The sequence below is a fragment of the Bombina bombina genome, chromosome 8, assembly GCF_027579735.1.
Source record: "Bombina bombina isolate aBomBom1 chromosome 8, aBomBom1.pri, whole genome shotgun sequence".
NCBI lineage: Eukaryota > Metazoa > Chordata > Amphibia > Anura > Bombinatoridae > Bombina > Bombina bombina.
In genome coordinates, this window is record NC_069506.1 from 25,741,042 (window position 1) to 25,764,494 (window position 23,453).

General features: G+C 38.1%; 1 protein-coding gene across 7 annotated transcripts in view; it reads right to left on the reverse strand.

Moving 5' to 3' along the window:
• TMEM269 (transmembrane protein 269) overlaps positions 1-23,453 on the reverse strand; it is a 115,333-nt gene that overhangs the window by 10,451 nt on the left and 81,429 nt on the right. For all 7 annotated transcript variants that reach the window (XM_053690210.1, XM_053690206.1, XM_053690212.1 and 4 more), the window contains one exon: positions 18,848-18,945. In XM_053690210.1, coding sequence (XP_053546185.1) covers positions 18,848-18,945 — 98 coding nt within the window. The remainder of the gene's footprint in view (positions 1-18,847; positions 18,946-23,453) is intronic.

A 23,453-nucleotide genomic window follows, 5' to 3' on the forward strand; every position in this document is an offset into this window, starting at 1 on the left:
TCTTAATGAAGATTACATAAACAAAATGTTTAACTCAGTGAGAAGTGAGTGAGGCCTAATGATGTTTTTCCTATAATCCTGAATGCACCGAATTTTGATATAAATATCACTATGATCAGGGAACTAAAACAAGATATACAAAAAGAGAGAAGCGCTCAACAAGGGAAGGAAAAAATAGAGTAATAGCTTGTTCTATGGCTAGTTGCCACCCCAGAAGCAGACGCTTTTTGCCCACTATGTGCCTTACACAGAGAACTCTCCTGTAGTATATCAGTCTGGTCCTGACTAAACAGTACAGTCCAGCCACAAAATACCAGGAAATCCCTCTCTGAATGAGACACATATCAAACCTGACATACGTTTCGGCCTAGTGTGGGCTTCCTCAGTGAGGTGCAGTAATATCCCTCTATGCACAGTGAGCAACAGGTTCATGTCTGTTTTCCCACATAACCCTTAAGGAGACTTCCCCAAGGGTCATAATTTGCAAAAATTAAAAAGAGAGAAGCGCTCAACCTGGGAACGAACAATAGCATAATAGCTTGCTCTATGGCTAGTTACCACCCCAGAAGCATCCGCTTTTTTCCCACCATGTGCCTTACACAGAGAACTTTCTTGTAGTATATCAGTCGGGTCCTGACTAAATAGTACAGTTCAGGAGCGAAATACCAGGCAATCCCTCTCTGAATGAGACACATAGCAAACCAGACGTACGTTTCGGCCTAGTGTGGGCTTCCTCAGTGAGATGCAGCCATATCCATCTAGGCACATTGAGCAACAGGTTCACGTCTGTTTTCCCACATCACCATTAAGAAAACTTCCCCAAGGGTCATAATTTGCATAAATAAAAAGAGAAAAGTGTTCAACCTGGGAACAAACAATAGCGGATGTCTAGTTACCCCCCCAGAAGCAGTTTATTTTTGCCCACCATGTGCCTTACACAGAGAATTCTCCTGTAGTATATCATTCTGACCCTGACTAAATAGTACAGTCCAGCCACAATATACCAGGCAATCCCTCTCTGAATGAGACACATAGCAAACCCGACGTACGTTTCAGCCTAGTGTGGGCTTCCTCAGTGAGATGCAGCCATATCCCTCTAGGCTCACTGAGCAACAGGCCCACGTCTGGTTTCCCACATCATCTTTAATGAAACTTCCCCAAGGGTCATAATTTGCATTAATAAAAAGTGAGTAGCGCTCAAACAGGTAACAAATAATAGCATATGGCTAATTACCACCCCAGAAGCAGTTTATTTTTGCTCAATATGTGCCTTTCACTGAGAACTTTCCTGTAGTATATAAGTCTGATCCTGACTAAACAGTACAATACAGCCCCCAAATACCAGGGATATCAGGGTGCCAGGGCATGTATATTGCATTTTAGTCTATTATTAAATTCAGGCATCGATGTGTGAGACATGATTAGTTTTAAGTGGTGACATTCCCATCAATGCCAGGTCCCCCAGATGTTTTTTTTTTTGGCACCAGGGAAAATAAAATTCTCTTGGGTGTCCTGTGTCTGGAATTAGTAACATTCATTCTGTCTTAATAAAGATTACATAAACAAAATGTTTAACTCAGTGAGAAGTGAGTGAGGCCTAGTGATGAGTTGCTCGCTGCATCCTATACCCGGTACAGCAGACTCTACCTGACTATCATATAACCCTGAATGCACTGAATATAGCTAGAAATATCACTAAGAACAGGGAAATAAAACAAGATATCCAGGGGATTGAGGATATTCCAACTGAAAAGCTTTGCAATATTTTGTTCTCATTTTAAAGGTACAGTCAATTCAAAATTAAACATTCATGATTCAGATAGAGCATGCAATTTTAAACAACTTTTCACAGTTGACATTTACAATTTTTTTATGATGAATTGGCTGATAATCTAAACGTATTCTACACTTTCCATGTAGCTAAGAACTGTGAAAGATGTCTGTTTAACCCATTATTGTTGCAGATATTTCAGCCTTGGGTGTGATCCAGGGAATTGGCAGTTAAAGAGATTTTCTCTCAGATCCACTTCAAACAAACTGTAAATCCATATTGAGGACTTGGAGGCCACATGTAACAACCTGAGTGGAATTAGTTGCCTTTCACTGCAAGTCACAGAACTAGTGTTGTCGCGTTTAAAGGGACAGTCTACACCTTAGTCATCTTGAAGTCTTAGCTTAGATTAAACTGCAAATATCCTCCTGCGCCCCTTTCTATATCAAGCAGCAGGAACAGTAAAAAAGTTATTTTAAAATGAATATTGTTTCTGGCCAGTTTGAAATGGCTGCCAAGCTCCGCCCACTGATGACATCCCAATCTGGGCTGCATCTAGGCACTCTGCTGAATAGCATTAACAGTCTGTTAAATCCAACTAGTGAGTCTTTTGTGATTGGATGCCATATGCTGCCCAGATCATGATGTCATCAGTGGGCTGATCTTGGCAGCCATTTCAAACTGGCCAGAAACACTATTCATTTTAAAGTAACTTTTTTACTGTTACTACTGCATGATATAGAAAGGATTCAGGAGTCTATTTGCAGCTTAATGTAAGGTAAGACTTCAATATGACTAAGGTTTAGACTGTCCCTTTAACACCATCCTCAATTCTAAAGCTTGACTAGACTGGCTTTCCACACACTACATAGGATCCCCAGTATCTAACCACAACATATATATATTAAAAAAATTACTACACATTTTTACTAGATCAGTGTTCTTTAAGGTTTTATTTTCCCACGACCCAGTGTGTTACTATCACTGAGAAGAGCAGTATCCCAGACATTTAACTTTATTTAATTTTGCGATTATAATGACACAACAAAAAGAGAAGTGGTTTGTAACTAAATGTGTATTCTTCCCTGATCTGTTCTTACATGATATATACTTTTCTACTAAGGATACCAGAAGAATGAAGGGATTTTGATAATATAAATAAATTGGAAAGTTGTTTAAAATAACATGCCCTATCTGAATCATGAAAGTTTAATTTAGACTTTACTGTAGCTTTAAGGAGATTGAAAAATTGACAATTACCTGTGAGTTTGAGAGTACTTAACACCACCATTATCTAATTTGTATTCATACCAATAATACAATATATTTTTTGTCCTTCCTCAGGAAAACACTACCTATAGGAATGCATAGTGCCTACTGTAAACTTTGGTTTAGGAGGGATAATGGTCTTGGGTTGTTTTTAGGGGTTGGGTTAGGCCCCTTAGTTCCAATGAAGGGACATCTTAATTTTACAGGATACAAAGACATTTTAGACAATAAGATGCTTTCAACTTAGTGGCCATAATTTGGAGAAGGCCCTTCCCTGCATGATTGTGCCCCTGTGCCCAACGCGAGTTCCATGAAGACACAGTTTGACAAGTTTGGTGAGGAGGAACTTGAGTGGCCTGCTGTGCACAGAACCCTGATCTCAACCCCACTGAACACCTTTGGGTCGGGATGAATTGTAGCACCAACTGCAAGCCAAGCCATCTTGTCCAGCAACCGTGCCTGACTTCACAAATGCATTTTTGTCTGAATGGGCCCTAATTCTGGAAGACAAAATCTTCTGACAAGCCATTAGAATTGTGGTTGTTAAAGCTGCAAGGTGGGGAGGGGGACTTCACATTAATGCCCATGATTTTGAAATAGGATGTCCAACAAGGTCATATAGGTTTGATAGTCAATTGTCCACATATGTTTGGCCATATAGTGTATCTAACATAAATAAAGTAACAAGACGTAAAGGGGCCGATTAACTAAAAGTCTCTGAGCAAGATTTTTAAAGAATGCTCACCAGTCCTTCTATTTTACATGGTGGAATTCTATAAACCCACTTTTTACCTTGAAAAACATAATTTATGTAAGAACTTACCTGATAAATTCATTTCTTTCATATTGGCAAGAGTCCATGAGCTAGTGACGTATGGGATATACAATCCTACCAGGAGGGGCAAAGTTTCCCAAACCTCAAAATGCCTATAAATACACCCCTCACCACACCCACAATTCAGTTTAATGAATAGCCAAGCAGTGGGGTGATAAAGAAAGGAGTAGAAAGCATCAACAAAGGAAATTTGGAAATAATTGTGCTTTATACAAAAAATTCATAACCACCATAAAAAAGGGGTGGACCTCATGGACTCTTGCCAATATGAAAGAAATTAATTTATCAGGTAAGTTCTTACATAAATTATGTTTTCTTTCATGTAATTGGAAAGAGTCCATGAGCTAGTGACGTATGGGATAGCAATACCCAAGATGTGGATCTCCACTCAAGAGTCACTAGAGAGGGAGGGAATAAAATAAAAACAGCCATTTTCCGCTGAAAAAATTAATCCACAACCCAAAAAAATAAGTTTATTTTCATAATTGAAAGAAAAAAAATTAAATCAAAAGCAGAAGAATCAAACTGAAACAGCTGCCTGAAGAACTTTTCTACCAAAAACTGCTTCCAAAGAAGCAAATACATCAAAACGGTAGAATTTAGTAAGTGTATGCAAAGAGGACCAAGTTGCCGCTTTGCAAATCTGATCAACTGAAGCTTCATTCTTAAAAGCCCACGAAGTGGAGACAGATCTAGTAGAATGAGCTGTAATTCTCTGAGGCGGGGCCTGACCCGACTCCAAATAAGCTTGATGAATCAAAAGTTTCAACCAAGAAGCCAAGGAAATAGCAGAAGCCTTCTGACCTTTCCTAGGACCAGAAAATAAAACAAATAGACTGGAAGTCTTCCTGAAATCTTTAGTAGTTTCCACATAATATTTCAAAGCTCTTACCACATCCAAAGAATGTAAGGATCTTTCCAAAGAATATGATCTTTCCAAAGAATAGGATTAGGACACAAGGAAGGGACAACAATTTCTCTACTAATGTTGTTAGAATTCACAACCTTAGGTAAAAATTGAAAAGAAGTCCGCAAAACTGCCTTATCCTGATGAAAAATCAGAAAAGGAGACTCACAAGAAAGAGCAGATAGCTCAGAAACTCTTCTAGCAGAACAGATGGCCAAAAGGAACAACACTTTCCAAGAAAGTAGTTTAATGTCCGAAGAATGCATAGGTTCAAATGGAGAAGCCTGTAAAGCCTTCAGAACCAAAGTAAGACTCCAAGGAGGAGAAATTGATTTAATAACAGGCTTAATACGAACTAAAGCCTGTACAAAACAGTGTATATCAGGAAGTATAGCAATCTTTCTGTGAAATAAAACAGAAAGAGCGGAGATTTGTCCTTTCAAGGAACTTGCAGACAAACCCTTATCCAAACCATCCTGAAGAAACTGTAAAATTCTAGGAATTCTAAAAGAATGCCAGGAGAATTTATGAGAAGAACACCATGAAATGTAAGTCTTCCAAACTCTATAATAAATCTTTCTAGAGACAGATTTACGAGCTTGTAACATAGTATTAATCACTGAGTCAGAGAAACCTCTATGACTTAGTACTAAGCGTTCAATTTCCATACCTTCAAATTTAATGATTTGAGATCCTGATGGAAAAACGGACCTTGAGATAGTAGGTCTGGCCGTAACAGAAGTGGCCAAGGCGGGCAACTGGACATCCAAACCAGATCCGCATACCAAAACCTGTGTGGCCATGCTGGCACCACCAGCAACACAAATGATTGTTCCATGATGACTTTGGAGATCACTCTTGGAAGGAGAACGAGAGGCGGGAAAATGTAAGCAGGATGATAACACCAAGGAAGTGTCAGCGCATCCACTGCTTCCGCCTGAACATCCCTGGACCTGGACAGGTATCTGGGAAGTTTCTTGTTTAGATGAGAGGCCATGAGATCTATCTCTGGAAGACCCCACATCTGAACAATCTGAGAAAATACATCTGGATGGAGAGACCACTCCCCTGGATGTAAAGTCTGGCGGCTGAGATAATCCGCCTCCCAATTGTCTACACCTGGGATATGCACCGCAGAAATTAGACAGGAGCTGGATTCCGCCCAAGCAAGTATCCGAGATACTTCTTTCATAGCTTGGGGACTGTGAGTCCCACCCTGATGATTGACATATGCCACTGTTGTATAATTGTCTGTCTGAAAACAAATGAACGGTTCTCTGTTTAACATAGGCCAAAACTGAAGAGCTCTGAGAATTGCACGGAGTTCTAAAATATTTATTGGTAATCTCGCCTCTTGAGATTTCCAAACCCCTTATGCTGTCAGAGATCCCCAAACAGCTCCCCAACCTGAAAGACTCGCATCTGTTGTGATCACAGTCCAGGTTGGCCGAACAAAAGAAGCCCCTTGAACTAGACGATGGTGATCTATCCACCATGTCAAAGAGTGTCGTACATTGGGATTTAAGGATATTAATTGTGATATCTTTGTATAATCCCTGCACCATTGATTCAGCATACAAAGCTGTAGAGGTCTCATGTGAAAACGAGCAAAGGGGATCACGTCCAATGCTGCAGTGATGAGACCTAAAACTTCCATGCACATAGCCACTGAAGGGAATGACTGAGACTGAAGGTGCTGGCAGGCTGCAACCAATTTTAAACGTCTCTTGTCTGTTAGAGACAGAGTCATGGACACTGAATCTATCTGGAAGCCTAAAAAGAAACTTTTTGGTAAATTGATCCTCCAACCATGTTTCCGAAGAAACAACACTAGATGATTTGTGTGAGATTCTGCAGTACGTAAAGACTGAGCTAGTACCAAGATATCGTCCAAATAAGGAAACACCACAATACCCTGTTCACTGATTACAGAGAGAAGGGCACCCAGAACCTTTGAAAAGATTCTTGGAGCTGTTGCTAGGCCAAATGGAAGAGCAACAAATTGGTAATGCATGTCTAGAAAAGAGAATCTCAGAAACTGATAATGTTCTGGATGAATCGGAATATGAAGGTATGCATCCTGCAAGTCTATTGTGGACATATAATGTCCTCGCTGAACAAAAGGCAGAATAGTCCTTATAGTCACCATCTTGAAAGTTGGTACTCTTACATAATGATTAAAAATTTTCAGATCCAGAACTGGTCTGAATAAATTTTCCTTCTTTGGGACAATGAATAGATTTGAATAAAACCCCAAACCTTGTTCCAGAAGAGGAACTGGCATGATTACCCTGAAGTCTCCAGGTCTGAAACACACTTCAGGAAAGCCTGAGCTTTTACTGGATTTGCTGGGATACGTGAGAGAAAAAATCTTCTCACAGGAGGTCTTACTCTGAATCCTATTCGATACCCTTGAGAGACAATGCTCTGAATCCATTGATTTTGGACAGATTTTATCCAAATATCCTTGAAAAACCTTAATCTGCCCCCTACCAGCTGAGCTGGAATGAGGGCCGCATCTTCATGCAGACTTAGGGGAGGGGCTGACTTTGGTTTCCTAAATGGCTTGGATTTATTCCAATTTGAGGAAGGCTTCCAATTGGAAGCAGATACCTTGGGGGGAGGATTGAGTTTTTGTTCCTTATTCTGACGAAAGGAACGAAAACGGTTAGAAGCCTTAGATTTACCCTTAGGTTTTTTATCCTGAGGCAGAAAAACTCCCTTTCCCCCAGTGACAGTTGAAATAATAGAATCCAACTGAGAACCAAATAAATTATTACCTTGGAAAGAAAGAGATAGTAATCTAGATTTAGATGTCATATCAGCATTCCAAGATTTAAGCCACAAAGCTCTTCTATCTAATATAACTAAAGACATGGATCTTACATCAATTTTGATAATATCAAAATTAGCATCACAAATAAAATGATTAGCATATTGCAGTAAGCGAATAATGCTAGATAAGTCAGAATCCAATTCCTGTTGCGCTAAATTCTCCAACCAGAAACTTGATGCAGCCGCAACATCAGCCAAAGAAATTGCAGGTCTGAGAAGATGACCTGAATATAAATAGGCCTTCCTTAGATAAGATTCAAGCTTCCTATCTAAAGGATCCTTAAAGGAAGTACTATCTTCCATAGGAATAGTAGTACCTTTAGCAAGAGTAGAAATAGCCCCATCAACTTTGGGGATTTTTTCCCCAAAACTCTATAGATTTTGCTGGTAAAGGATACAATTTTTAAACCTTGAAGAAGGAATAAAAGAAGTACCTGGCTTATTCCATTCCTTAGAAAACATATCAGAAATAGCCTCAGGAATAGGAAAAACACCTGGGGAAACCACAGGAGGTTTAAAAACAGCATTTAAACGTTTATTAGACTGAACGTCAAGAGGACTGGTTACCTCAATAACCAAAATAATTAACACCTCTTTTAATAAAGAACGCATATACTCTATTTTAAATAAATAACTAGATTTGTCAGTGTCAATGTCTGAGGAAGGATCTTCTGTATCAGATAGATCCTCATCAGAAGAGGATAAATTATTATGCTGTTGGTCATTTGAAATTTCATCAACTAAATGAGAAGTTTTAAAAGACCTTTTACGTTTATTAGAAGGTGGAAATGCAGACAAAGCCTTCAGGATAGAATCAGAAACAAATTCTTTAAAATTTACAGGTATATCATGCACATTAGAAGTTGAAGGAACTGCAACTGGCAATGTACTATTACTGATGGATACACTATCTGCATGTAAAAGTTTATCATGACAACTTTTACAAATGACATTCGGCGAAATAATTTCTACAATTTTACAACAAATGCACATAGCTTTGGTAGAACCGATGTCAGGCAGCAATGTTCCAGCAGAAACTTCTGAGGCAGGATCAGATTGAGACATTTTGCAAAATGTAAGAGAAAAAACAACATATAAAGCAAAATTATCTATTTCCTTATATGACAGTTTCAGGAATGGGAAAAAATGCAAATTGCATAGCCCTCCAAGTATGACGCACAACGTAACAAACTTTTTTGGCGCCAAAAATAACCGGAAATGACACACTCGCGTCACTAATGACGCAACCCTGTGAAAGGTCTCGGCGTCATAGACGTATTTTTTCGCGCCAAAAATATTTTCGCGCCAAGAATGACGCAATAAAGTTTAGCATTTGACGCACCCGCGGGCCTAATGCCGCCCGCAATTTGCAAGAAGTAGTCAATTGTAAAAAAAAAAGACTAAACCCCAGGTAAGAAATAAATTTCTTTAAAAAATGTTTATATTCCCCAAATATGAAACTGACAGTCTGCAGAAGGAAATACATGAACCTGACTCATGGCAAATATAAGTACAATACATATATTTAGAACTTTAAATAAATGCATAAAGTGCCAAACCATAGCTGGGGTGCCTTAAGTAATAAAAAACATACTTACCAAAAGACACCCATCCACATATAGCAGATATCCAAACCAGCACTGAAACAGTTATCAGTAGAGGTAATGGTAAATTGAGAGTATATCGTCGATCTGAAAAGGGAGGTAGGAGATGAATCTCTACGACCGATAACAGAGAACCTATGAAAAAGACCCCCGTTAGGGAAATCATCATATTCAATAAGTGATACTCCCTTCACGTCCCTCTGACATTCGCTGTACTCTGAGAGGAATCGGGCTTCAACAATGCTGAGAAGCGCATATCAACGTAGAAATCTTAGCACAAACTTACTTCACCACCTCCATAGGAGGCAAAGTTTGTAAAAACTGAATTGTGGGTGTGTTGAGGGGTGTATTTATAGGCATTTTGAGGTTTGGGAAACTTTTCCCTTCCTGGTAGGATTGTATATCCCATATGTCACTAGCTCATGGACTCTTGCCAATTACATGAAAGAAACAGGGTCTCTCCCTAAGGGGCGTATACATACATTACAAGTGCACAATTACATTCGTAATTTAAAAATCATAAAAAATTAATAATCTAAACATTCACAAAAATACGTAGGAAACAAATCTATTGTTAAGGTAAAAAAATTGTAACAAAATTCTTCCCTCAAAATTGTATTTTATCCAAAATTTTAAATTTGTAAATAGACACAGTATAAATCGTAATTGGATGTTCAAAAAAACACACAGATATTTATATTTATAAGTACAAAATACAAAGTGTAATAGTTATTTCTTGTAAAATAGGCTGGACATGGCTGTTTAATGGTTGTATATGAAATTTCCTTTAAATTCCAGTGTAATTATCTAAACATTTCCGCCCTTCAGTTCTTACTGTTTTGTTTTGCAAATGAAAAAGGTGGTAAACTTTTACCAAAATACTTAATACCCTAATAGAAAAACAAATGTATAGGAAAACATAGGCAGAAAGTAGCATAATGTGACTATATTGGCTGCATGATTTAATTTTTAAAGTGCGCTCACTGCACCTTACACAGCAAAGATTCCTATTCCAGTGAGCTCCACTAATTTCAATAGGAGACATCTCGCCACTCGCAGAGACTACTTATTTTTAACGATAATTCCGCCAGGGTAGACCCTGCGAGTGTCTAATCTGTCCAGGAGTAGATAATCGGCCCCAATATTATCACTCCAGTAGATTCTTTTTGATTAATTAAATAAGATGCATGACCCAATTATCGCCTCTATAAACCTATATGACCAAGACATCAGACCTCACATCAATACATTTTTTCTCAGCAATACCTTTAATTGGTTACATGCCCAGAAAAGACCTCCATTTTTATTTATATTCCCCCAAAAAAGACAACAGATTGAAATGTGCAAAAAACAAGAAGTAAAAGAGAAATACTTGACCTGGCTGCTATATGGATGTTGCATCCAGGTTTTTTAGATATTAAGGTGTGTCAGGTGCTCATGCATGACGCAATAGGGTAGCAGGAGATGGCAATGAGCACGTAAAAATCGAGTCATGACCCAGTTCAGGGTTGCAACTCTTCATTTGCTGAACCCTGTTCTAGAAAAGCAACCTGCTGAAGAAGCATTTGAAAAGCTAAATCTTAAAGCTTCTAAACAGAGTATGTCAAAATACACATTGCAGAAGGGACATTCAATATCAAAATGACTATCTCACTCCATTGCAGCAGTAAGGTCCTCTTGCAGTGGAAGAATCAAATAGAAAATACAAATACATTTATTCTCATATGTTCCTATGGGGTTTCCTGCAGGCAACTTGTCTTCTCCCAAAGCTTTTGGGTCTGAGGATGGGCAGAATCCTGTAGGACGAGACTTAACCCAATGGAGAACATACAACTTCCCTCAGCTTATTGTCTCCTCTCCTGGTGATAGAAGTGGCTGTAGTATACCAGAAAAATGTTGAATTGGACCTGTCCATTAGGTGAGACTCCATATAGGGGAGAGCTGATTTTAGTGGTGGGAGGGATGAGGTGGGGGAGTTGAGTTGAGTATTAAAGGGACAGTCTGCTTGAAATTATTTATTGCTTAAAAAGATAGATAATCCCTTTATTACCAATTCCCCAGTTTTGCACAACCAACATTGCTATATTAATACACTTTGTAACAGTTAAACCTCTTAATTTCTGCCTGTTCATAAGCCACTACAGACAGCCTCTTATCACATACTTTTTTTTATTTGCTTTTCATAACAGGAGACTGCTAGTTCATGTGGGCCATATAGATAACATTGTGCTCACGCCCGTGGGTTCTGCACAACACAGCTAAAATGCAAGTCAGTAGCTAATAAATAAAAAGTCATGTGATCAGGGGGCTGTCAAAAGAGGCTTAGATACAAGGTAATCACAGAGGTTAAAGGTACATTAATATTACCGTGTTGGTTATGCAAAACTGAGGAATGGGTAATAAAGGGATTATCTATCTTTTTAAAAAATAAAAAAAATTGAGTTGACTGTCCCTTTAAAGAAACATCTTGGTCAAAATTTAAATACACATAGAGGAATCAAATCTTTAAATAGAAATATGTTTGCAATATATATGTATTGGCAAAAATGCTTTTTTTAGTGTTATTTTCTCTGCACGTGCATGTGAAGTATAGCTAGATATTCTCAGTGCAACAGCAGTTTAAATACTGCAGCTGCTCAGAACACCAGTGGGTTTGTATCATGTCAGCAATTATGCAAATTCAGTCATTACCAGATGGTACAAGCACCTTAAAGGGACACTGAACCCAATTTTTTTTCTTTCATGATTCAGATAGAGCATGCAATTTTAAGCAACTTTCTAATTTACTCCTATTATTAATTTTTCTTCGTTCCCTTGCTATCTTTATTTGAAAAATAAGACATCTATGCTATTTTTTTGGTTCAGAACCATGGACAGGACTTGTTTATTGGTGGTTGAATTTATCCACCAATCAGCAAGAACAACCCAGGTTGCACCAAAAATGGGCCGGCATCTAAACTTTACATTCTTGCATTTCAAATAAAGATACCAATAGAATGAAGAAAATTTGATAATAGAAGTAAATTAGAAAGTTGCCTAAAATTGCTGCTCTATCTGAATCACGAAAGAAAAAAATTGGGTTCAGTGTCCCTTTAAGCTCTTTGAGCAAGTGCTGTGTTTAAAATGCTGGTGCACGGTGCATACTTAAATACACTTTGGAAACAGCTATAGCTTTTATTAGAAGCATTTTTGCTAATGCATGTACCTATGTGTTTTCCAATTTTGGCTGTAATGTCTTTTTAATGTAGTTTTGTTTGGGAAGGTTCAGAATAGAAGCAGTGATGATGTGATATGGCAGTTGTACAACAATTGCAGAAGTTTACAATAGTTACAGCAGGTATACAACAGGTAAAGCACTTGTATGACAATTACAGCAGGTATACAACAGGTAAAGCACATGCATGACAATTTCAGCAGGTATACAACAGGTAAAGCACATGCATGACAATTACAGCAGGTATACAACAGGTAAAGCACATGCATGACAATTACAGCAGGTATACAACAGGTAAAGCGCATGTATGACAATTACAGCAGGTATACAACAGGTAAAGCACATGTATGACAATTACAGCAGGTATACAACAGGTAAAGCACATGTATGACAATTACAGCAGATATACAACAGGTAAAGCACATGTATGACAATTACAGCAGGTATACAACAGGTAAAGCACATGCATGACAATTACAGCAGATATACAACAGGTAAAGCACATGCATGACAATTACAGCAGGTATACAACAGGTAAAGCACATGCATGACAATTACAGCAGGTATACAACAGGTAAAGCACATGCATGACAATTACAGCAGGTATACAACAGGTAAAGCACATGTATGACAATTACAGCAGGTATACAACAGGTAAAGCACATGCATGACAATTACAGCAGGTATACAACAGGTAAAGCACATGCATGACAATTACAGCAGGTATACAACAGGTAAAGCACATGCATGACAATTACAGCAGGTATACAACAGGTAAAGCACATGTATGACAATTACAGCAGGTATACAACAGGTAAAGCTCATGTATGACAATTACAGCAGATATACAACAGGTAAAGCACATGCATGACAATTACAGCAGGTATACAACAGGTAAAGCGCATGTATGACAATTACAGCAGGTATACAACAGGTAAAGCACATGTATGACAATTACAGCAGATATACAACAGGTAAAGCACTTGTATGACAATTACAGCAGGTATACAACAGGTAAAGCACTTGTATGACAATTACAGCAGGTATACAACAGGTAAAGCACATGCATGACAATTACAGCAGGTATACAACAGGTAAAGCGCATGTATGACAATTACAGCAGGTATACAACAGGTAAAGCACATGTATGACAATTACAGCAGATATACAACAGGTAAAGCACATGTATGACAATTACAGCAGGTATACAACAGGTAAAGCACATGCATGACAATTACAGCAGATATACAACAGGTAAAGCACATGCATGACAATTACAGCAGGTATACAACAGGTAAAGCACATGCATGACAATTACAGCAGGTATACAACAGGTAAAGCACATGCATGACAATTACAGCAGATATACAACAGGTAAAGCACATGCATGACAATTACAGCAGGTATACAACAGGTAAAGCACATGCATGTTTAAAATGCTGGTGCACGGTGCATACTTAAATACACTTTGGAAACAGCTATAGCTTTTATTAGAAGCATTTTTGCTAATGCATGTATATGTATGTACCTATGTGTTTTCCAATTTTGGCTGTAATGTCTTTTTAATGTAGTTTTGTTTGGGAAGGTTCAGAATAGAAGCAGTGATGATGTGATATGGCAGTTGTACAACAATTGCAGAAGTTTACAATAGTTACAGCAGGTATACAACAGGTAAAGCACTTGTATGACAATTACAGCAGGTATACAACAGGTAAAGCACATGCATGACAATTTCAGCAGGTATACAACAGGTAAAGCACATGCATGACAATTACAGCAGGTATACAACAGGTAAAGCACATGCATGACAATTACAGCAGGTATACAACAGGTAAAGCGCATGTATGACAATTACAGCAGGTATACAACAGGTAAAGCACATGTATGACAATTACAGCAGGTATACAACAGGTAAAGCACATGTATGACAATTACAGCAGGTATACAACAGGTAAAGCACATGTATGACAATTACAGCAGATATACAACAGGTAAAGCACATGTATGACAATTACAGCAGGTATACAACAGGTAAAGCACATGCATGACAATTACAGCAGATATACAACAGGTAAAGCACATGCATGACAATTACAGCAGGTATACAACAGGTAAAGCACATGCATGACAATTACAGCAGGTATACAACAGGTAAAGCACATGCATGACAATTACAGCAGGTATACAACAGGTAAAGCACATGTATGACAATTACAGCAGGTATACAACAGGTAAAGCACATGCATGACAATTACAGCAGGTATACAACAGGTAAAGCACATGCATGACAATTACAGCAGGTATACAACAGGTAAAGCACATGCATGACAATTACAGCAGGTATACAACAGGTAAAGCACATGTATGACAATTACAGCAGGTATACAACAGGTAAAGCTCATGTATGACAATTACAGCAGATATACAACAGGTAAAGCACATGCATGACAATTACAGCAGGTATACAACAGGTAAAGCGCATGTATGACAATTACAGCAGGTATACAACAGGTAAAGCACATGTATGACAATTACAGCAGATATACAACAGGTAAAGCACTTGTATGACAATTACAGCAGGTATACAACAGGTAAAGCACTTGTATGACAATTACAGCAGGTATACAACAGGTAAAGCACATGCATGACAATTACAGCAGGTATACAACAGGTAAAGCACATGTATGACAATTAAAGCAGGCATACAACAGGTAAAGCACATGTATGACAATTACAGCAGGTATACAACAGGTAAAGCACATGTATGACAATTACAGCAGATATACAACAGGTAAAGCACATGTATGGCAATTACAGCAGATATACAACAGGTAAAGCACATGTATGACAATTACAGCAGATATACAACAGGTAAAGCACATGTATGACAATTACAGCAGGTATACAACAGGTAAAGCACATGTATGACAATTACAGCAGATATACAACAGGTAAAGCACATGTATGACAATTACAGCAGGTATACAACAGGTAAAGCACATGTATGACAATTACAGCATGTATACAACAGGTAAAGCACATGTATGACAATTACAGCAGGTATACAACAGGTAAAGCACTTGTATGACAATTACAGCAGGTATACAACAGGTAAAGCACATGTATGACAATTACAAGAGTTGTGAAACAGGAAAATCAATTAAATGAGAATTGCGGAAGTTGTACAACTGCTTGTAGTTGATACAAAACAAAATGCATCCGTGGGAGGCTTCTGCACATAACAGCATTAGTCATAAGACACTCACTATCACTATAATGTCACAGCGGCTCCCATAGAAAGTTACACATTCTTTACTTAATAGAAGCCATAGAAAATGGAGAATCCAGAGAGCTTGGAGAGGCAGGAAGGGTTATAAGTGAATTTAGCACTTAGCTAAAGATGCATTATATGAGAAAATGGCAATATCCTCCTCCCAAGTCCTCATTCACTAAAACTGCGTTTTCCAGGTGTTCCTCTATAAGTGGTAAATTCCGCTGTCCCTCTTAGCCTTATAACTGTCATTCTTTTTGAAATACAGATAACTTTAAAAGACACATTCTGAATTGCATACAATGGTGATAATTCTCTGTTTTTCTTCATTGATATGATAGTTGTATTTTTTTGTATCTTATAACAAACCCTTGTCATTGTGTAACCCCTATCTTTGTACCCAGCGCTACAGAATTTTATGGCGCTATACAAATAAATGATACTATTTTTGCGGCGGACAGTTGGCAGCTCTATGCAGAAGCTGTTGGTTAGTTTTGAAAATGTGTCTTAGTGGGGTAGATTCACTCATATTCAATGAGAAAAGGGGGAACGTTGAAAGTGTCAAGATGCAGAATACTTCCCACTGAAACTAACTGGATCACACAAATCATCTCTCTGAAATGAAATCACATTTTAATGGTTGTGGATAAAAAAAGGACTGGCTGTCTTTTACAAAGCAGGATATAGAACGGTTATTAGCAATTAGTATTGCCGATCAAAGAAGAAATGTAATTGAGGTCCAGTTGGATACCACTTCAATTAGTTTTTTTTCTTGTCTGCTTTTGGGTCAACAGTAGTAACAGGAATCTATCATATATGAACTTGAGAAAAGTTTTTTTTTATTACAACATTTATTTTCTAAACATTATTTTACATAGTTACTTAGTATTATAGGTTGAAAAAAGCCTCATCTGAAGATCTCAAAATACATTTTATGGTGGAAATTAGCAAGACCAGAACATGCTACCCTAAAGGGAGAGTGAACACAGAATTGTTTGGTAGAGAATGTAAATATTTAAATATGTTTAATTCGCTTGTTCTATAATATTTTTTTGTAATTTTTTTTTTTTTTTTATCTATTTCCTACTCCTCCGTGATGCTCATTATAAATATTTTATCAAAGTTGCTACCTAGGTGTAGAAATGGGCGAATGTGTCGAAAGTATAATTTGTTTGGTCAAACAAATAGACCTGTGGACATTCATTTGGACAAACAAATGTCGCTAAGGATGAAAACCCCTTAAAATGACTTAAATTAATGTTATTTTAATTTTCATAAATAATGTTCCTAATTAGATCGAATATCCACGTCTGAAATTTTAAATGTAACATTCAATTAAACAAATACTATTCATTTAAAGACAGCATTAGAAATACTATTACATTAAGCAAATGTTAGAATGTTGAACAAACATTTAAAATTTCAAAACAAAAGGAATGAATGTGTTAAAATTTGTTTCATTTTTCAAATGTTGCAAAACATTCGCCCATTCCCTACCTAGGTGCCAAGTGCCTGACTACGCACGCATGCACAGTAATTAATGCAAAGCCTCATTATTCTGAGCACATCAATTGCATTGTCCCAATCAAGGCCTTGCCTACATTTTCAGTAAGCTGTTTTGGGCTGGGCAGAAACAGATTACTTTAGGATTTAGAATTAAGTTCATTTAACCCTTTCAGTGCTAAGCAATTTCCAACCTGTGTGCTTAGCTGGATTTGAGTTTATTTTTTTACATTTTTTTTTTTTCAGATCCCCAAGACTTGTACCGTTGGAAAGGTTAGGTGATTACCTTTTCAACGGTGGGTCTTGGGGGTCTGTAGCTGCTTAAATGCCTGAGATACAGGCTTCTAAGCAGCATGCCCCATTTCCCTATACTGTCCATTGTAATTTTTCAATAAAGTTGCACGGTGACGTCATCACGTCATTGCGCATGACGTCACCGTGCAAAAGGTGAAGCCCCGGCAATGCCTGTCACAATACAGGCCGATTGCCGGGGTGGGAGTCGATGGGAGCCCCCAGATTGCCCTCAAGGTAGGTGAGTGCCAGCGACGGTTCAGCACCTGCTCAGAGCCGTCGTTAGCACTCAAAGTGTTTTTAATTTATATAATAGTTTTTCTAAAAATCAAATACATATTGCACATTTAGATTAATATAATATCACGTTTAGACACTTTGAAACAAACTAGTTTACTGGTCCCTTTAATGCAGAAACACACAAATAGATATTATTATTTGATCAAGCCTTAGTGAATTTATTACTGAATATAACAGCACTCATTCCTGTTTACTTTGCTTGGCAGTGAATCTCTCTTATTAGCTAAAGACTCTCGCCCACTATATTATAAAATGTATTTAATTCTCAGGGTATCCTTTGTTGAAGAACATATCTAGATATGCTCAAGAGCGCGCACGTCTTACATGTCCCTTTGCAATGTTTTAACAATTTTATAAATTGTTAAACACTAGGTGGCAGTAGTGTTTGCAACAATGTATAACATTGCAAACACTTTAGCCATAGTGTGCACTCTCCTAGGCATATCTAAATGTACTCTTCAAGAAACAACAACAACAGAACAAAGTACATTTCACAATTAAAGGAATTTTTGCCCCCAGTTTAATTCTGACTTTCATGTATTTAAGTCTTCCTGAGTAATTTGCATCTTTTTCAACTTAGTGGAATGAATTGCATTGGTAAAGCTTTTCTAGTGATATTAACCTCAATAGCCGAATTAACAATATTCCAATTTAAAGTTGATTAAAGGTCAAAATTTAAATGCACATAGACGAATGACATCTTCTACTAGTAATTTATATACTGCAGCTGCTCAAAGCACCAGTGGGGCTTGTATCATGTCAGCAATTAACAAATGGAGTCATTAACAGATGCCACAAGCACCATAGGCTCTCTGAGCAAGTGCTGTGTTTAAAATGCTGGTGCACGGTGCATACGTAAATACACTTTTTTTTATAAGAATGTTTGCCAATACATAATATATGTATAATACAAAAATACTTCTATTTAAAACTGAAATGCATCCACGTGGATTCCAATTTTGTCTGTAATGTCCCTTTAAGCAACAACTATTTCATATGTTTGCCATTCATTAGTAAATGCGCTATCTGCAGAATGATGTAACTTACCTAAGGCTGAACATGCATTTAGTTGCCTGGCAACTGCTCCATCCGCCAGATCCAGCATAAAACTGATCAGAAGAAGCCAACAAGACCATTGGTGATACCTAAAGGAGAATATGTCTACAGATCAGTGGTTTCCTAGCATCACTGGTGGCTGCTACATGTCAGTATTAACTATTAAAGGGACCATAAAATTAAAGGGGTGTGAAACCAAACATTTTCTTTTGTGATTCAGACAGAGCATTCAATTTTGTCACATTTGCTTTGTTCCCATGACATTCTTTGTTGAAGAGATACCTAGGTAGGCATCTGGATCATTACATGACAGAAAATAGTGCTGCCCTCTAGCAGCAGTGCTCCAGACATGTGCATGCTCCTGGCCTTAAAGGGACATGAAACCAATTGTTTCTCATTCCCAATTCAGAAAGAACTTTCCATTTTAAACAACTTACTGAATTTACTTCTATTATTAAATTTGCTTCATTCTCTTTGTACCCTTTGTTGAAGGAGCAGCAATGCACTACTGGGAGCTAGCTGAACACACTGGGTGAGCCAATAACAAGAGGCATATATGTGCAGCCACCTATCAGCAGCTAGCTGTTTAGCAGTATTCTTTTTAAAAAAGGATTCCAAAGGAACAAAAACAAATTACATAATAAAGTAAACTCGAAAGTTGTTGAAAATGGCGTGCTCTATTTCAGTCAAAACAGTTTAATTTTGACATTACTGTCCCTTTAGGTCCCTGCTTTTCAACAAAAGATACCAAGAGGACAAAGAAAATTTGATAACAGAAGTAAATTAGAAGAAAGTTGTTCAAAATCGCATGTTCTGATAAAATCATCAAGCACAATCAATAGCTCTTATGTTTTTGCACACTACAAGTCCAAGGTTATTTTTTACCTCTTGGGAGATAGTTTGGGGAGCACTAATATCTGCATGTTGGGTATCCCAGGTGCACTAAATCCCTCACGTAATAAACTTCTAAGGGGGAGCGCAGTAAATACTTGACGGGTATTGCTTAAATGCTATGCCGCGAGTGCGCTACGCCAATGTTAGCTCTTTATGTACTGTAGTTCTGCGCTACTATTAAAGGGACATGAAACCAACATTTTTTCTTTCATGATTCAGATATAGCAGCAATTTTAAGCAACTTTCTAATTTACTCCTATTATCAATTCTTCTTTGTTTTCTTGCTATCTTTATTTTAAAAAGCAGGAATGTAAGCTAAAGATCCACCCATTTTTGGTTCAGCACCTAGGTAGCACTTGCTGATTGGTGGCTAAACGTAGCAAACCAATTTGCAAGCTCTACCCAGGTGCTGAACCAAAAATGGGCCGTCTCTTAAGCTTACATTCCTGCTTTTTCAAATAAAGATAGAAAAAGAACAAACTAAATTTGATAATAGGAGTAAATTAGAAAGTTGCTTAAAATTGCTGCTCTATATGAATAACAAAAGAAAAAAATTGGGTTTAGTATCCCTTTAAGAAGAGATACATTTATAGCAGTATTTTGTACACACTTAAAGTGAATCTAAATTTTAATGAATAACTGCCTGGTTTTTAGAAATGCTTTTAAAAACAGGGGCACTTTCATTCATGAAACTTTACATTGAAGAGTTGTTTTTTTAAATACTTACCTTTCCTTTAGAAAACCCAGACCGGCGATCCTCCGCCCGCTTCTTATGCTGTACTTAGCATATCAATGACAAAACCGGCTTCCTCCAATCGTGTGGCCTCACAAGCTGGACGCTCCGGGATGCACACCATGATTGGAGGAAGCCGGTTTTGTCATTGCTGTGCTAAGTACAGAGGAGCTGCGGGCGGAGGATCGCCGGTCTGGGTTTGCTGAAGGAAAAGGTAAGTATTTAAAAAAACACTGCAATGTAAAGTTTAGTGAAAGAAAGTGCCCCTGTTTTTAATAGTATTTTTAAAAACCGGGCACTCATTCATTCAACTTTACATTCACTTTAAGGGACATAATACTCATGTGCGAAAGTGATGGAGCATAACTGTAAGAAGCGGACATAAAAATATCACCTGAGCATCTCTATGTAAAAAAGGAAGATATTTTACCTCAACATTTATTCAGCTCACCCGAGTAAGTGCTTTGTGAACAGTTTTACTTCAGCTGTAAGTTAAAAAAAACAACAACAAACAAACAACAAAAAACAATAGCCAATCAGCATCAGCAGTGCTGAGGTAATGCTTTGACTTTGCTGTGATCTCATGAGATTTCATAGAACTTACTTAAAGGGACATTCAACACTGCCCACAACATTAATCTATGTTGAAAAACTATAAATAAAGATCAAGCTGCAACGTGCCCCCTTTCTCTTACTTCCTGCCTTCACTGTTGAATCGTCTACGATAACTTCAAAATTGGTGTCCTAACATGGCTTCCTAACTCCCCCCACCGTGACATATTCAGCTTCTTTTTCAAGCCAGCAGCCAATGATAGCCCATTCCTCGGACTGAAATCCAAGCGCATTCACGGCCGTTAGCGCATGCGCGATACACTAGGAACAGTAAAAGCGGAACCATAATAACCAAAGTTGTTTCCGTTCCGCTTATATTACGCATAGTACTCTATTTCGTTCTATTAGGTAAAACCCGATCCGATATGCAGCGTCGCCCGCAAATGCCGGTGACGCTGAATTTTGTGCTGGTTTGGTATCCTATATACGGCGTAACCTAGAAGTTACGCTCGTATATTTCTGCCGTCGCCCGTAGTGTTTTTTGGGCCATAGGCAGGTATACCAAACCCGCGCAGTTTGGTATCCAATATACAGCGTAAGGACTTACGTGGCGAAAATTGAGAAATCTTACTCCATTTTCACCTCGCCACAAAAAGCAGCCGTAGTAAGCCTTACGCTGTCTATTGGAGCCCCGTAACTCCCTAAACTACCTGCCAAATAAACCTAACACCTAACGCATGCGCAATGTCTATCTACCTGTCAACCACGATCTGCTAAATAAAACCTAACACCTAATGCATGCGCAATGTCTATCTACCTGTCAACCGCGATCCTCCGCCGCAATCCCTAATAAAATATTTAACCCCTAAACCGCCGCCCCCTACATTAACTACCCCCTAATGTGATCCCCCTACACCGTCGCCAACTATATTAAACTACCCCCTAAAGTGAGCCCCTTACACCGCCCCATCTACCTTACCTACCCCCTAAAGTGAGCTCCTACCCCGCCGCCATCTATTTTAAAATTATTAACCCCTAATTTAATCCCCCTACCCCGCCGCCACCTATATTAAATTATTTAACCCCTAAAATACTAAACTATCCCTACCACTAAACCTAAGTCTAACCCTACAAATAGCCCTGAAAAGGGCTTTTTGCGTGGCATTACCCCAAAGTAAACTGCTCTTTTGCCAGCCCTTAAAAGGGGTTTTTGCAGGGCATGCCCCAAAGAAAACTGCTCTTTTACCAGCCCTTAAAAGGGCTTTTGGCGGGGCTTTGTCACAAAGTAAACTGCTCTTTTGCCTACAATCTAAATCCCCCTACACCGCCGCCAGCTATATTAACTATATTAACCCTAATTATATTAGGGTTAATATAGTTAATATTGTTATTATATTATATATATTAACTATATTAACCCTAATTATATTAGGGTAAATATAGTTAATATTGTTATTATATTATATATATATTAAGTATAATAACCCTATCTAACTCTAACATCCCTAACTAAACTCTTATTAAAATAAATCTAATATTAATATTATTAATGAAAATATTCCTATTTAAATCTAAATACTTACCTATAAAATAAACCCTAAGATAGCTACAATGTAATAAATATAAACCCTAAAATAGCTACATTATAAGATTTCTCCATTTTCGCCATGTAAGTCCTTACGCTGTATATTGGATACCAAACTGCGCGGGTTTGGTATACCTGCCTATGGCCCAAAAAACTATGGGCGACGGCAGAAATATACGGGCGTAACTTCTAGGTTACGCCGTATATAGGATACCAAACCAGCGTAAAAGTCAGCGTCGCCGGCATTTGCGGGCGACGCTGCATATCGGATCGGGTTTTACCTAATAGAACGAAATAGAGTACTATGCGTAATATAAGCGGAACGGAAACAAATTGGCTTTTTATGGTTCCGCTTTTAGTGTTCCTAGTGTATCGCGCATGCGCTAACGGCCGTGAACGCGCTTTGCATTGAAGTAGGAGAGATGGGATATCACTGGCATCTAGTTTGAAGAAGAAGCTCTATACGTCACGGTGGGGGGAGTTAAGCAGCCATATTAGGACACCAATTTTGAAGTTATCGTAGACGATTCAACAGTGACGGCAGGAAGTAAGAGAAAGGGGGCACGTTGCAGCTTGATCTTTATTTATAGTTTTTCAACATAGATTAATGTTGTGGGCAGTGTTGAATGTCCCTTTAAACTGAATAGGAAAATAACATTACTGTGCCAGCACATGACAGATGCACACTCCCCTGCAAGTCCTGGGACTAGCATCCTGACTGGCTGCTTAAAGTCTCTTTACAGCGGGTTGTGAATACTTAGGACATGTGAGGTAAAATATCTTCCTTTTTTACATAGAGATGCTCAGGTGATATTTTCTAGTCAGCTTTTTAC